Source organism: Anser brachyrhynchus, assembly GCF_964034855.1.
Source record: "Anser brachyrhynchus genome assembly, chromosome: 16".
Lineage (NCBI taxonomy): Eukaryota > Metazoa > Chordata > Aves > Anseriformes > Anatidae > Anser > Anser brachyrhynchus.
Window position 1 is genome coordinate 1,658,359 of NC_137734.1, and position 16,450 is coordinate 1,674,808.

Genomic DNA, 16,450 nt, shown 5'->3' on the forward strand with positions numbered 1-16,450 from the left:
GACTGGGAGTATGGATGTGCTATTTTAGATGAATATCAGGAGGTTAATTTGCATAAAAAAATGGAGAGGAGGAAATACAATGATGGTACTTGACTATTCTTGTTTGTAGGTTTTCAGAGGACTATTTATCTTCTCTGGGGAAAACAATTGGTAAGTGAGGTGTGTAGATTTCAGAAACAGACTGTTGTACAGCATTTTTAGAAAATTATTGGAGGGTATCTGAAATGTTAAAGATCTGAAAATAGGTCCTGCTGTCGCATTTGAAAATACAGCAGGGAATGTTGTATCTCTTTGTCTAGGCTTTTGTTGTACTCATAACATGTTTTATCCCGTTAACGCTACACTTTAGAAAACCTGTAACACTAACTTTTGCAACAACAAAGTCTGAAGTTTATACCTTGACAACAAGGTTATTGAAATTATTTTTTTTAAATTAACTTCTAATACACCAAATTTAATGTCAAGAAAGCAGAAAAGATTTTGGAGAGAAGCCATGTTGTTAATCTAATTTTCTTGCACAGCCTATGCTCTCTGTTCCAGGAGAAAACTGCTCTGAACTCTACGTTTCCCTGTCTTGTTGCAGGTAATCTTGTGCGAGTTGTACCTCATGGACTGTTGGTGTTCTTTCCATCATATCCTGTCATGGATAAGAGCTTGGAATATTGGAGAGTATGTTAATTGTTGTCCGTTTATAGGTGACTTAGTTGCACACTTCAGACCATTTGTATTTACGCTAACTATGCTCATTAAAAATTCTTTGTTAATAAGTAATTATGAAATCCAGAAAGTAAAAAGTCCGAGTAAGGAGGAGTAATACATTAGTACATTGTCTGATCTGGTCTCAGAGTTCATTTAATTTCACCACGCTACTTTTTACTAAACCTCCAAATTATAGTTTGTTCAAGTGTTTCAGCTTTTGAGAGGAAAAAAAAAATCCCAGGATGAATCTTTTTCTTTATTTTTAATTTGTAGCCATTGCAACTGTGATTTTTGTAACAGCTTTGTTCATGACTTGAGTGTCTCTAGTGAGATTTGACAGAAAAGTTCTGCTTTATATGCTCCTTCTCCTTAAAAGTGAATGCTGGGACAAAGGTGTCATAATAACAATTTTTTTTAAAGTGAATTGTTTTATTCATAACGCAGGGTGGGTCTCTGAGAAGTCAGTGTTAGGAACTTGCAAGTTGGAATTAGAATTGTGTGTTTCTGCACCCATCTCCTCATATGTTTGGCAAGAGCAGAACAGATGGTGAGAGACATCCGTGATGACTGCCCCTGACCATTTCCTTTCCCATGGTCGTTTCTGGTATACGTCTCCTTTCACATGAGCATTTCTAATATGTTCATTATCTGTTTAACAGAAGCATGATTTTGCTAAAAGAATAGAGGAAGTGAAGCCAATATTTGTGGAACCCAAGCATAAAGGAAGCTTTGCAGAGGTTGGTAATTTGCATTACATACCTGTAACGTTTCCACAAGCTATTATGATATTTAAATACCTTCTCTAACATGTGCTTAGGTGCTAACTGCATGTTCCTAGGATAAAATTAAAATGCTCCAAGTGCTTCTTTGGACTATAATTTTTCTATTCATCTTTCCTTTACTCTTTCACCTAATTGTGCAGGGTACAGTCTTCCTTTGAAATCCAGTGATGTGTAACAGCAGCTAACATGCACATGTATTGAGTAATTGACATAGTAGAAAGCTGTCACTTCAGTAGCTGGCATCGTTGGTTTGTGGACCATTTCCTCCCACCTTGTCATGATTTGGATGTTTATCGAATTGTGCAGTACCTGTGTGATTAAAGATGCTTTTAAGTACCAGATTGGTACTAATGTTTGTGCAAGGGCTCTCTCCCCAGAGAAAGAGAGAAAGAGACCAGATATTTATTACTGTTGGGACAAATTTCTGAGAATTTTCTTTGCTCCATAAAATTAACTTTGAATTCTTACCTTTAGAAACAATTTTTAATAAAAGTGGTTTAGTTTGGAAACACTAGAATACAAAACATTCTGGACAACTTCCTTTGCTAAAAAGATGGACACACAACTAAACAATGTAGCATAACGCAAAAATAGGAGTAGCACCAGAAGATGGTAGGTAGGATTTGTTCTGATTTTTCTCTGAACCAGTATTGAGGGTACCTCATGTATTTTGTCCTGTTAGTGAACTGTTAAAGGAGATTCTCGACCTAGATTGCTGTAGTTTATGGATTTTACCTCTCTAACCTCAGGGTCAACATTAATTTTATAGGCTGACTTTATTAAAATGCAGTTTCTTCATAGGGAAAAAAGGTTTATCTGCTTTTGTGGTCTCTGCTTGCTAGTGAATCATGTTCTGTTGAATATTATTTGAGATGCTGTCCCAACTTTCTAAATTATTGAAAATTCCACGCTTTTCCTGCTTTATTCTTGTTTATTGATAGCTGCTCTGTTTGGCTCTAAGAGTAAGTAATATCCTTGAATTGTATTTGTTGTCTGCCAATTTTATTCAGGGATTTGTAGAAGCACAGGGCAGTCCATAGTCTACCTTCCCATCAGAAGTATCCGATACCAGTCTTTTATGCATCCCTATCTGTAGTCTAGATTTGACTGTAACATAAAGGTTTTGATGACATGGCTTCTCATATTTGCAATTAGTAAAAGTAAACAAAATGGTACTAAGCCAAATTAATCATATTTTACATCTTGGTGGACAAGTCAAGTTTACCTAGTACAGGTTTCTATTTATGCAGATGCAAATGTTAATACCATTTTTACTTAAACTACTTTATCTTTTAGGTAATGGATGCGTACTATGATAAAATTGTCTGTCCTAAGTCCAACGGAGCTGCTTTTTTTGCAGTATGTCGGGGGAAGGTAATGTAATCGAGAATTTATTTTATCTGAGATCAGATTATGTAGTGGACAGGACATCATTTGGGATTTAAGAAGAACATTTGCGTTATGTGACTGTAGTTATATGTGGGGGAAAAAAAAAGAAGGGAAATGGGATGCCCTGAAGCCTTTCCAAATTTATGTCAAGTATATGTATGTTTTATTTCCTGTTCTTATCAAAGGGATACACCTCTGAGTTCTTTAAGGGGGATGAGCATCACGACACGCTTCCTGTTGGCTGCTCACAGCAAAACTTGACTCATCAGATGAGAACAGGAGTTTAGGAGGAGGATTAGAAGAAACAACTGCAGTCAATCATGTTATAACAACACTGGTGACAACTAAAAAGCATTGCTCAATTTTAAAGATGGGATTTTTAGTATGTTCAGGTCCCCAGGGAATATTTGGTGACCTTTCATTTACATTTAACAGTGTTGGTAAGTTGATCTGTGATACGAGTGGAAATATTTGCCAAGTCACAAATTACTCCCAGAGTCTTTTTGCTGCTGCCTGCTGTCTACCAAAAGAAACTTGACTCAACATCTTTTGAACCTTCAGTCCTTTTCGTCAAAGTAGCTGTTGGATCAGTTAAGAAAAACTATTGTTCTTTTTGGCTGAGACTCTAGTAAATGGACTCTGTTGTCCTTCCAACAATACTATGTCACCCTCAGAGGAATGGAGTCTTTGGAGAGATCATGCTTTTCAGTAGTGCACAATTGAAGGATAGGCTATTTTGTTTATTGTAGACAAAGAGTTAATAGTATGACTTCAAACTTGGAAATATCAGAGAAGATAAACCAAAAGAGCCATGTTGTCAAAAGCTACCTAAAACTAGCTCCCTTCTCAGCCATTGCTTCAAGATTCCCTTTGATGTTATTGCTCAGATTCTATGTTGACAGTATGTTTTAGCTAACTTTTTCTGTTCTCGCTTTCCTGAAAGAAACCTAGAAAACCAGTCCTTTTTATAAAGAGGAGATTCTAGGACAGTTGCTCTAGTTCTTTTACTAGTTTAGGGAATGTGGTAAAACTGATAGCATGCACTGTCATCCATCTGGAGCTGTGCTTTCTCTTCTTGTTGATTGTGCTGGTTTAAGCAGACTAGAGTTGGTCGTTCTACCCCATCCATCCATGATACTATACTCTACTACAGCTGTTTATGCAGCATGGTAAATGAGATGGGAAAATGATTCAGCTGAAGAAAAAACTTTTTTTTCCCAAAAAATTATTTTTGTCTGTTCAATTCTCTGATTTTGTTCACTGGTTTGCCAGCATAGCATGGGACATAAGCATGCACAAGGCCGTGAGTGACGACAACTTCTTGTACAGATGTAAGCAGCACATCTGGTGAATATGAAGTTAGAATATGCTGGTTTCTGAGCAGATTTCTGGTAACTTTCCATTTCTGCTTTGAAATGATTCTGTTCATTTTTAATGTCAAAGAAGGTTAGCCATGTTCTTATTCCATCTTGTTAACAATTCAGGGTATGGAATGTTTAAATAGATGTATTGAGTGACATTTCAGACATCTTCTGAATATAGCTGTTCTGCTTATCCAGGAATAAGACATATTCCTTAATGGTATTGGCTGAGGTATAATTTGTCAGGGCTTCCTAGAGGAAAAAGCCAAGTTTAAAGTCCTGGTAATAAAAGCAAAACGTCTGGTTGAACTATTCTTAATGCATTGCACTTGGCTAGGAGTTTAATGTAATGGAGAGAAAGGGCCTGTAACTGCTGAACATCTCTGAAATGTCAATTCAAATCACGTTGGTAATTAAAAACACTCTTTTCAGGCCAGTGAAGGCTTGGACTTCGCAGACATAAATGGGCGAGGAGTCATCATTACTGGGCTTCCATTTCCTCCTTGTATGGAGCCCAGAGTTGTTTTAAAGATGCAGTTCCTGGATGAAATGAAAAGAAGCTGTGTGGGTGCACAGGTAATAATGGGCAGTTCTTAACTGTTGGCTACTTGTAGGTTTGTTGTGTCTTTCTTTCTCCCTCTGTGGAACTTGGCTTTTCTTATCCTCCCAGCCTTGTGGAACCATGAATATCAAAACAGTCAGACAACCCTGGGAGTCTGTCACAAGCATATTCACATTTTTCTGATAAGGGTTTCAAATTCTGTCTCCACCGACACGGTTGCAATCAAACAGAGGCTCCAAAGAACGGTGTAATTAAAATTTCAGTTGAAGTCTTTGCGTGTACGTCATCCATGTAGCTTTCTGAGGGAATTGTTTCACCTAGAAAGAGGATGGGCAAGAAAAATTGCTTGTGCTGGCTGGTTTGTTTGTGGGTTAATTTTTTTGGTATTGCTTCAGGCATAAGAATGAATGGCATTATAAATCTAGTATATTATCCTGCAAGATAGCTCTTAAGTATTAAATAATATGGTCAGTCTGTTGTAGTATAAAAGCTCTCAGTGCATCATATTCTAAATAGCTCCTTGAGTTGTATGTTACTAGTTGAGTCTTCTGTGTCCCATAAGCCAGGTGTGATGTTTGAGGCAAAGTATTTGGCTTTCCTAGGCTTTTAGAGATTGCTGGGAAGATCTTACTGATATTTTTTTTTAGTGATTTAGAAAGAAATAATGACTGTACATCATGGAGAATGTTTCACCTGGTAAATAATGTTAATTCTTTTTCCCACCAATTGCAGTATTTATCTGGGCGTGAGTGGTACAATCAGCAAGCTTCCCGGGCTGTTAATCAGGCTATCGGCAGGGTCATCAGACATCGCCAGGACTATGGTGCTATTTTTCTGTGTGACCACAGGTGAAATCTTGGCTCTGGAACATAAACACATCAATATCTTTACATCCCAATTTGTGTTTGTATATTGTATGTAAATGTGTTGACGTTACTCTTCGGAGAAGGCTACAGTTCATAAGTAATTAAATGATTTTATTTAATGGGTAAGATGATTATTTTCTTAAAGTAGTTCAGTTATTTGTTATCTTCTGCTCACAAAATATACTGTCTTGGAGCTGCAGAAAGCTTAATGGTATTACTGCAAAACAAGCTAACTTGCTGAATTTATGTTTGTAAGTCTTTTGAAAGAAAAAACAAAATTCTCACGGCAAGAGTTAGAATTTCACCCCATGCTACTGGAAATCATGTGATTGCAACTTAAGTTTTACGTTTTCTCCATCTCTCATTTGAGAAGGCAGATACCAGAAGTACAGTTTTGGAGAGGAGGAGGAGGAAAATATGGAAAGATTATATTGCTGAAACAACAATTCTTCAATTGATAGCCTTCAATGTTGAGGCCTGACGGGGAATACTGAGCATGTCACAGTTCAGCACTACTGTTGCACGGTTAAGGACTTAATGGGCAAAAGATATGAACTGCTCTTCTCTTGTCCTTTTGGACCATGATCTAGAATTTGTTTAATTCATTTAGGCCATCTGGCAAATAATTCTCTCCTTTTCTAATCCTACACAGGTTCACAACCAGCGATGTAAGAAGCAAGCTGCCTTCATGGGTCCGCCCTTATGTGAATGTTTATGACAACTTTGGGCATGCAGTCAGAAGTGTCTCCATGTTCTTCCGTGTTGCTCAAGAAATTGCAAGTATCTTTACCAAAAAATCCATTATTTTTTTTTTACTGTTGGAAACTGGGAATTCTAAGACATGAGATATGTGAAGGAGTCACTTGTTACTGCTAAACAACCTTTCTTTGGGGCATCATCTTGCATTGGAAGCTTTACGGGAAAGGAGGTATGGCTTATCTTCCTCCAAGAATGAGCTGTGACAGGATATGTGGTCATGCTGCACAACTCATCAAGTTAGATCACAAAAAAACCCTCCCTTTTCCAGTCCCTCCTGAATAAACAGTGCCTTCACTGAATGGCATACAAATACCAAAACTGATTTTAGCATAAAAAAAAATTCTCACCTACTGGGAGAAGGCATATATGTGAAAGAATTAAGGGTCTGACAACCCTTAAATTTAGATCTAAGCTGACTGGTGTAAAGAGTGAGACAAACTCAGCAGTTATTACACTTCATCATTGGGTCATCTTAACTATTATGATTTCTCTCTTAGCATTAAGAAGCTCTCCTTCTCAGTAGTAGTTCCTTGACATAAATAGTGATCCTTGTAAAAAGGCTTTCTAATGCACTGGAGAAAGGCATAGCCAGAAATGGGCTGGAAGCCGGAACAGGGAATTCTTTGTTCCCCAAATGGAGACTAAGACTAAAATAAACATTTAAATTTTCACAACAGACTTGGATGATTTCCTGGAAGATGCTTTAGGCAAATGAAATGTTGTTCAAAATAATAAATTACAGATTAAGGATTTTGGATGAGTTGATCTTCTCCGATCATAAACAGGAGTCTCGTGGTATGTAAAAACTACAACCCAATGTGTGTTGCCAGAAGGGGCCGTGTTACAGGAGTAGTGTTAAGAAGCAATTGTTCTTCAGCAGTGGCACAACCCCTTTTCTGTTACAAGTCACTTAGCACTAAGCCTGCTTACTATACTTCATCTGTGTGCATCACCTTGTAGTTATTTGATCCTGTCATCAAAAACATAAAACCAGAATGCTTAAAAAGTCTTGACAGCAAGATTGTTGGGAAAAATGGGATGCCTTCAGGTTGTTGCTGGGATTTTTGGTTGCAAAGGAAGTGGAGTGGAAGAGTAGCTTTTGCCTATTGTAACATTTTGTAAACTGCTTGCAGATGCCCCCACCCCTGCCACAATGCGTTTCTGGCTCTGCTGGTGCTCAGAGTGAAAATGATCTGGCACCATCTACTTCATCAGAGCAGATCCTCTCCCTGGAAAAAGCCAAAAACTTGCATGACCATGTTCCCAGTTTGAAGAGGAAAAGAATAGGTAGGTTTGGGTCCTCACAAATGCACTTTTTTGTTGTTGTTTTAAGACAAACAGAAGAAAAAAAGAAGAGGAGGAGCAAGGGACTAGAAACTGGAATGGGAGACAAAGCAAGGAGGGCTCAAAGACCAATGTATAAATCTGATCAGAAGGGATATAGCTTGGCATTAGGAAAAAGGGGAACCAATTGCAACTACAGAGCAGAGAGGCTGGTGTGCCCTGAGTAGGCATCGTGCAGAAGAGAAGGAGTTTATTGGAGTATCATAGATACTTTTAAAAATAAAAACTGGAGAACTGTTCTGACTAACAGTGAGTTTCATATGACCTTCCAACCTGTTGTTTAAATGACTCTTACACAGTGATCTGGCTAAGAAAATAGAAAGAGGGTGTTGGCCTTGAAGGAAAACAGTATTTCAAAATTCGTGGTAAGCTAATGCAAAAATAATAAAGTCTTTCTCACATCAGATATTCGTTCAGAATGTTCCACTCTGTTTTGCTCCCTGTTTCTGAATAGAACAATGAAGTTGTGTTTAAACCTGTGGTTTCAAAACAGTTATGACTGTGAGATTGAGTGTGAGATTTCACATTACATCCAAGCCAAATATGACTGCAGATTGTCATTGAAAAGGAATCACCTTGGCCACCACCTTTTTCTCCCTCAATTTCCAACACTGCACCTATGCTTCTTCCCTTAAGTTGAATCCATCTGTTGTGCAATTGCAGAGCAAGTCAGATGAGCTTGCTGAACAATTTACCTGTCATCCGCACAACTGGTAGACCCATCTCAAAATATAAGCTGGAATATGTGATTGTAGTTAAAGGGGGAAAAAAGCTGCTTTCCTTCTTTCAGTATGGGTTTTCAGTTGCACCGATTAGCTGTAACACCAAACTGTGAATTGCTACATAAGATTTTGAGGCATTGTTATATCAAAGAAAATGTCAGAGAGAACGTGAAAAAGTTTATTTGTCATCCGTGTTATGCAGTAATGCCAGTAAGTGGAGATGGAGCATCTAGCCTGTGCATGGAATATGAAGAAAAATTGTTCTCACCTAGAAAGCAACGTCTTGGGCTCTTGGATGCCTTGGAGCGCCATGAGAAGAGCAGTGAAGCTGCAGAGGAGGAAAGTGGCTTGCCAGGAGAGGAAGAGGTAATGACCATGCTGCTGTAACAAAATAATTATAAGTAAAAATTGTGGGCTCTAAAGCAAAATGAATTTGGTATTAATGTAAGTACCAGTTCAACCCACTTTTAAGAAAAATTCAATATAATCAGCACTAGAAGCTGTAAGTTCTTATAATTAAGCTTAATCAGTTTCCTTGCCACATTCAACTGAAGGACCAACAAGTACACACTTGTACTGTGCTCCATAACTGCTGACCGTGTAGATTCCTGGAAGTTAACCATGCTCTCTGGAGAGCAAAGAGCCCTCAAAGAAGAGGTTGGTAAATATGCAGTTCCACCTGGGTGAAATCTGTGTCAGTACTTGGTGTGTGACCAGATACTGAACTGAAAAAAAAAAAAGGGGGAGTGTGTTTATGAACGAGTACTTGTACTTTCAGATGACGATCTTTTATTTGTCTCAGAAAATGAGTATTGCAGACTTGTGGAGTTTCTTTTCAAAATGAGAAATCTATTACTGAAGTAAGATGAAGAAAACGTCTGCACTGTTCAATTTTTTTCCTCTTGGATTGGGGTTTCTGATACATCACCGACTGAGCTGTGTTCTTGCTTTCTCAAAAGTCCCTGTTTGCAGCTGTTGTGGTAGTTCTATATTGCCTGACTACTGTCAGCAGGGGTAGTTAATTGCTGCCTTGTACACTTGGTTTGGCTGATGACTGGTTTTAGACTCCAGAAATGTCTAGAACAGCATACATAAGCAGTTTGCTTAAGGGAAGGTGTAGGCTGTAAGGAATATCTAAAAAGCCCTAAGGGATGTGTTCAAAACAGAGGGGGAATGTACAAGCTTTGAGAAACAAACAGGAACAGAGAACATTTACTTGTGTGCAGCTGATGAGAAATCAGATCCATCGCCCATGGGCAGCCTAGGCGTCACAAGGTATGGACACCTGAACTTATTCTTTGGAAAGCCTGACACATATCTAGGGTCACTGAGGTACAATGTAAAATTAACACTGCTCTACTGCTTTTGGTCTAGTTCAGGATTTCCTCAAGTCACATAAATTGGTGGTGCTAACGGCTTGGCAGTGAGTCAGCTCGTGTCTGCTTTCTGATACTGCATTGCTACTCACCTGTGACTTGCAGAAGGCTGGGGGGGTCATCCTGTGCTGCACCTAAATTGATGACCGCTGGCACCAGAGATCTGGGGTGTGTGGTGCTGAGACACGCAGTGCCTCTGAGGGAGCCAGATTTCATTCTACAAGTCTTGTGTTGAGCTGATTTTACTAACCACTGGATTTGGACTGATAACATGGTTGGTGTTCTTTCATATCTTTATTCACCGCCCATCGTTGGGTCTGTATTACCTTGATAAAGGAAAAAAATGGTTATGCTGTATCCTTAAGTATGGAAATCAAGCTGCTGTCATTCTGAAACAATTTCCTGGAGGGGAAAAACGCCCTCTAAGAAAACAAGCCTTTGTCATCTCAAATCAAAATACAAGAAATAGTCTCTGACTCCATTCAAAGAATGATTTAACAATTTCCCTTGACCAGTTTTCCTTCTGAGATATGCTTCGTGGAAGCAGTATTTCTTCTGCATCATGCTACTAACAATGCAGCCTGTGTGCAGTCTGAGACTAAAAAGATGTCTCTGGGGCTTTTTGTGACTTACTGCATGTATCATGCATGGTTGACTTGCAACTTGCATTCCACTTCTTCATTCCGTTACATGACACTTCAAATATATTTAAACGTGAGCATACCCTGGTCAGATTGGTCTGGAATTCACTATCCTTGCAGTATTATGAGTGCACTGAAGTCTGTATTTCTGAGTATCAGCAACTTGCTCTACGAACTGTCAAATCTGAGATTGCTGGCTGACTTGGGGCTTTGTTTGTTTTCGTTGTTTTAGGTGTGTTTAATTTAGTTTATCTCCAAAGCTTTATGATCTGAATAGACATTTAGAAGCCGCAGTGGAGTACAGGAATACTGTTGTATAGGAATACTGTTGTGTTTCACTGGTTTCTCTCGCAAATGAACAACAAACACTATTCTGTAACTGCACTGATAGTCACGTACTCACTAAGAAATTGTTTTGTGGGGCAAGAGCAAAGAAATAAATCACTTGACATTACCTGCTTTCTCAACAGGTATGTAGAAATCAGCTGGCAGTATGGGGCTATCCCACAGCTTTATCTGTTGCTCAGATGAGTGCTTTTAATGTGGTTGATACAAGCTTGTGCTAGTGTTGGGGAGACTGCCATTAAGCAATTCCATTCCTCTTGCTTATGCCCACTCACTTAGCTTTTAGAGCTTGGTATATACCAATATTCCTTGTCACTGCAGTACAAGTGCAATTATTTGTTACTGGGAATGGGGAGCACTAAGAATTGGTCAAACCACAAGTGTTTCTAATACTACCTTATCCCATCTGCCCTGATATTTTCTACAAGACTGCTTAGGCTTCTTTTCTTAGTATCCCAAGAACCCTGACGTAGGGTTTCTTCAGAAGAGAAGTACTTCCAGGCAGGAAAGTGGAGGGGCGTGTGAGGCATCAGGAACACACAGCTATGTGTACACTGCCAGGCCCACCCTGAAACAGCTAGCCCTGAGTCCAGCTTTGCTTCATCAGGAATCTGCACCCTCAAGACCAACTTTGTTTTTAATTTACTCTCTTTTGGTCCCTCTTTCTGAAGCGTCCAGTGTCTGATTGCTTTCTAGAAAGAGGTAAGTGCCCCAGGCTCTGTTGCAATAATTTAGGTTGATTTGTTTCACTTGGGTTAACAAGCTTTAGTTCTGGAAATGGCTAAATTAAGTGGGTAATAACTTTGAAAAGAAATTTTATGGATTTTCTTTCTTCTCTTTTAATCTTTGCAGGCCCAACGTCTGTCAACACTCTCCCTACAGTATGAGAAGAGGTTAACAGATGAGCAAAAAGGAGGAAGGAAGAAAATAAAGCTAGTCAGCAATCCAGTATGTATTTTCACGTGTCTGTGCCATCCGTGTCTGTGCCATCCCTTTGATCTGCAGAATGCTGTAATTTGAACTGCAAATTTCCAGGCAGACAGATGACTGATGTAGACTGACACTGATGCAAAAACAATTACGTTTTTTCTCCAAATTGTAAATATTCATTAGCACACATCTGAAATATGTTTCTGTCATGCTCTTTCTCAAATCCGGACGTCACAGGTCCAATCAAGCACAGGTTCAGGTAGGGTTAGTAGGTGAAAAGAATTGCTCTGTGACTACCTTGCAAACGTCACCTCCCATTGACCCAGTGTGGTGGGTAGTTTGTTCTTTTTGATTGATGGTAGAACTTCAAATAGTGTAACTGTCCAGTTTTGTTTGGGTAAGTAACAATGTAACACCACCTGTGGTGGGTCATTGTTGTGCATTATGCTTGCAGTTGTGCACTATTGTGCATTGTCTCCAAAGAGGATTGAGACACCGTAGTAAACTCATTATGCATCTTGTTGCCTGAGAGCCGTGATAAATTCGTGAGGATTCCCTGTGGGTGATGTGGATGCTGGTAGTTGTCCAAGGTATTGTCCTAGCCAGGTGCACTCTCTCTGTCAAAGAGGCTATCAGTCACCTGGCATCCAACACTCACAAAAGTAGTCACAGATCATGAGGCTGATGGTATCCAAGGTGTGAGAAAGGAAACACCTTTGCAGAAGATTGTGTTTGCAGTTTGTTGCTATGTCATGATGAATCAGCCTAGCCCTCAAGGTTGCAGTACATCTCGTTTCTCTTTATAAGGCTTCTCCTAAGAATAGAATTGTGAAATGAGTCTTGGCTGCCTTCTCTAGGAAACATTCCTCTGAAGCAGTCAGTTTTGTCAGTGGAGTAGGTGTATAGCAGCATTCCTTTTCTTCCATGAGGGAATGAATGTTCACAATTGTTAGAGGGACTAATGTTTTACAAATAGGTAGGGTAATCATCTGGGAAAAATAATACACTCATGCCTTGGAGGATTGCCCCAGTGACATTCCTTTTGGCCTGATGTGTGTCAAGGGTCATGGGTGTATATGTTCAAACTGCGTAAGCATATTATAATGCAGTGTCTTTCATAAAGAAGGGTTTGTTTTGAATCTCTTTCAAGTCCCTGCTGCTTGTTATTATAGAACAAAAATGTTTCCCAATACTAGACAGCAATCTAGCTTGCATGTGTTTATAGTGTCTTAAAGAAATTTTTAGAGGAACAGAAATAAGTAAACACCTTCCATTCTTTGAATCTCGTGCTTTGTATAGCGAGAGATTTATGGTTTTTGGTTAATTCTGTTCTTTGAGGAGGCAGGCCCTGTTAGATTTATGTTTCTTCTGTGGCACTGAAGCTATATATATTTTTTTTTCAGGAAATGACACATGGATAGGTGCTTTTTTGGGTGACTACAATTATTTCATGAGACACCGTAGTATGTTAGTTGAAAGCATTGCATTGTTCTATGTGTAGTCCAAGGCACACAGTTATTACTTCATGTTTAAGATGTCTTCTGCCTCCCTAAAGTATCAAATGTTTAAAGAATCTTGTGGAATGTAAATCTGTTGCTTCTGTCTAAATTCGTGTGAGAGTAGTTTCTCTTGTCATCATGTCTATTGAAAAATCTTCCTGTCTTCGCAGGAAGCTGATAAGATAGCAGACCCAACTGAGCCAAAGAAGGCCAGAGCTATGTTGTACATTGCAACAGTGAAGCAGACCCTAAGCCAACAAAGCTATGATCTCTTCTCTAAGGCTCTTCAGCACTACAAGAAGACAGATGACTTCAATGCTATGTTAGCTCAAATGAGTTCCCTTTTTGTCGAGGATGAAAAAAACCATATCTTGTTACGAGGTATGACAAGTTACCTAGTAAATTTATATGACGCGACCTTTGTCTTTCAAATAGACTTGTGCATTTCATGAGTAACCATTTTACATTTGAAGTACACATCAATCAGGGCAATAACCATTAGCATTCATCACTTTATATTCTCAGAACAAACAAAAAATACGTTCTCGATCTAATTATTATACCTTAGTTTGCATACTGAGAGACTCGAAATAAAAAAAATATATTCTATGGAAGCTTATGCTATTTTGAACTTTGCCTAAAAGAAGAATAGTTTAATCCCTGTGATTTAGAAGAGGAGGAGGTAAGGTGAAGAGTGTTGTCTTGAAGGTTGTCAGGAGTTGGCTATACGCATTCAGAAGGGTTCAGTGTTAAAGCAGTAATTAAGTAGTCAGGATATCTAGAGAAATCTTCTATTAAATAATGACGAGTATAAGTGATCTGGACAAGCACGGATAGTTTACAGGTTTACCTGGTATCTTCCTGGCTTTTAATGTCTGGCCTTCCAATACCTAAGGGGGACTTACAGGAAAGCTGGGGAGGGGCTCTTTATCAGGGACTATAGTGATAGGACAAGGAGTAATGGCTTTAAACTAAAAGAGGGTAGGTTTAGATTAGGTATAAGGATGAAATTATTTACTCCAAGGGCATTGAGGTATTGGAACAAGTTGCCCAGATGTGGATGCCCCATCTCTGGAAGTGTTCAAGGCTAGGTTGGATGGGGCTTTGAGCAACCAGATCTGGGAGGTGACCTTGTCCTTGGTAGGGGGGTTGGAATTAGGTGATCTTTAAGGTCCCTTCCAACCCGAACTTTTCCGTGATGACTGCATTGACAGGAACTAGACTTCCACCAACATTTCTTCTAGTTTAACAGAATGTTTTCTCTGTGAATTTTCCTTTCCCTCTCAATTTTATCAAATTGCGAGTATGATCAGCTTTTGAATAGAGGAGGGAACTGGAGCATGGCTGTTCAGGTTGTGAGAAAATGAGACGGAAAGTCTTTATGGAGTAAAGCTGGAAACTCAATGCTTTTATTGACTGAAAGTCAATTACCCCGTTAATGTTTCTTTTTCAGTAGATGATGCTTCATAAAAATAGTGCATATATTGCAATAGGAAAGTGAAAAGCTGAAGGAGGCTTTACTTCTAGTGGCCTGCAATGTCTTAGCAACCGTACAAGATTAGCATATTTATTGAGGATCACCTTTGAGTGTTGCTTATGTCCTAAAATAAGTGATGAAATCTGTCATTCTGCTATGTTCAGGATAATTTAGCTATCTGGCTTATTTGAATTCTTCTGCTAGTACATTAGAAATAATTTCGATCTGTGGAAATGCAGAAAGAAATGGAGGCAGCTCTGTGAAAGTCAAAAGGAATAATGGAAGTTTGCTGTACATTCTCTTGCTTAATGAGTCTGACAAAACTTTCCTGAATTTTCCCTCATGCATTTGTTTCTGTGGTTTTGTTTTGGTTGGTAGGGACTTTTTTTGTTTGGTTTTTCAAAAATATTTTAAAATAAAACATCTGATTCCAGCTCTTCTGCTTCTACTTTACAGAAAGTTTCCTTATAACAGCACAGTAAGATTTGAGTGTAAATTATTTACTCATCTTGTAATTAGCAAGGAAGCAGGAGAGGACGATGAGGAGAGATCTGAAAGTGTCATTGATTGTTTGCTGTGCATAGAAGCAAATGGACAGGTTTTTCTGTGACTTTGTTCATCTTTAAAATAGTTACTTATCTTGTAAATTGTTTAAGGCTAACTTTTAAGGTTAAGGACTGAGAAGCTAAATACGAGCTCTTAGTACTAATAGTGGCCACAGTCTGTTTCATAATTTGCCTGTCTTACTAGTCAAGCTTTCAAAAGTTTTAGGCACGTGAAATCTAAAGTTCATTTGGCTTGCAGTGAGGTTTAAGCTTTTGGCTAGTAAGCATTCTACAGTGGAGCAAGGTGACGTGTAAATGAACAGTATGTCAACTGTTCTTTGTTACCTGCCTAGCAGACGCTTTGACCCCACAGCTTATGAGGTAACTCACGACCTTTTACAGCAATTACCTGTTTCATTGAAAAATAACCTACTTCCATTTTACATTGGAAAAAATAATTACCTACCAGTTTGTTAGATGATTGAACTGTAATTGACCTCTACGCACTTTTTAAGTGTGCTGATTGTATAAGCACTGAAGAACAGCATTTAGATTTTAAGTTATTCAGTTACACTTTATTTTCTTGGTACCTAACTCAGAAGTCCTACTGTCATCAATTTCTGGAGCATTTGTTACCTGTTGTGGATTTATTTTCTTTTCTTCCCCTCCCTCTCTCTAATGGAAGAATTTTACCAGTTTGTTCGACCTCAACATAAAAAACAGTTTCATGAAGCATGTTGCAGTCTGACTGGAGCGGGCTGTGGCTACAAACCTGAACACAGCCTCTTGCAGGAAGAGAGAGAGATACTGGCAAAGAAAATAGGTGAGGAGCTTGATTCAGTGTTGTGCAGTTGTATCCTTTGATGGGCCTTGTCCAATTACAGAGCAAGATGCATCTACTATGTAGATATGCAAGGGTGGAAAGCAATTTTGGTGAATCAAAATTTGAGCTCAAGTCTGCTCTGCAAGATCCTCTTGCCCACCTTCCTGTGAGCATTTGCAGATGCCTGAGCTTTAGTTACTGCATAGTTAGTAACAATGCCATCTTATTTCAAAAGGGCTTTTTACAGATCTGTTTAGATCTTGAATCTAGTCCGTGGGTTTCAAAACTTTGTGAAATTTTTGAAATCCTGGAACATGAAGGTGCTAAAAA

At 38.8% G+C, this 16,450-nt stretch overlaps 1 protein-coding gene across 6 annotated transcripts in view; it reads left to right on the forward strand.

Moving 5' to 3' along the window:
* Positions 1–16,450, forward strand: part of RTEL1 (regulator of telomere elongation helicase 1) — a 44,815-nt gene that overhangs the window by 18,900 nt on the left and 9,465 nt on the right. For all 6 annotated transcript variants that reach the window (XR_013940172.1, XM_080558754.1, XM_080558751.1 and 3 more), the window contains 12 exons: positions 110–150; positions 584–669; positions 1,359–1,436; positions 2,778–2,855; positions 4,664–4,807; positions 5,526–5,641; positions 6,312–6,435; positions 7,552–7,705; positions 8,687–8,850; positions 11,699–11,794; positions 13,446–13,656; positions 15,983–16,120. Coding sequence is in view for 5 of the 6 variants with exons in the window: in XM_080558754.1 (XP_080414880.1) it covers positions 110–150; positions 584–669; positions 1,359–1,436; positions 2,778–2,855; positions 4,664–4,807; positions 5,526–5,641; positions 6,312–6,435; positions 7,552–7,705; positions 8,687–8,850; positions 11,699–11,794; positions 13,446–13,656; positions 15,983–16,120 (1,430 nt within the window). In the remaining variant the exon portion in view is untranslated. The remainder of the gene's footprint in view (positions 1–109; positions 151–583; positions 670–1,358; positions 1,437–2,777; positions 2,856–4,663; positions 4,808–5,525; positions 5,642–6,311; positions 6,436–7,551; positions 7,706–8,686; positions 8,851–11,698; positions 11,795–13,445; positions 13,657–15,982; positions 16,121–16,450) is intronic.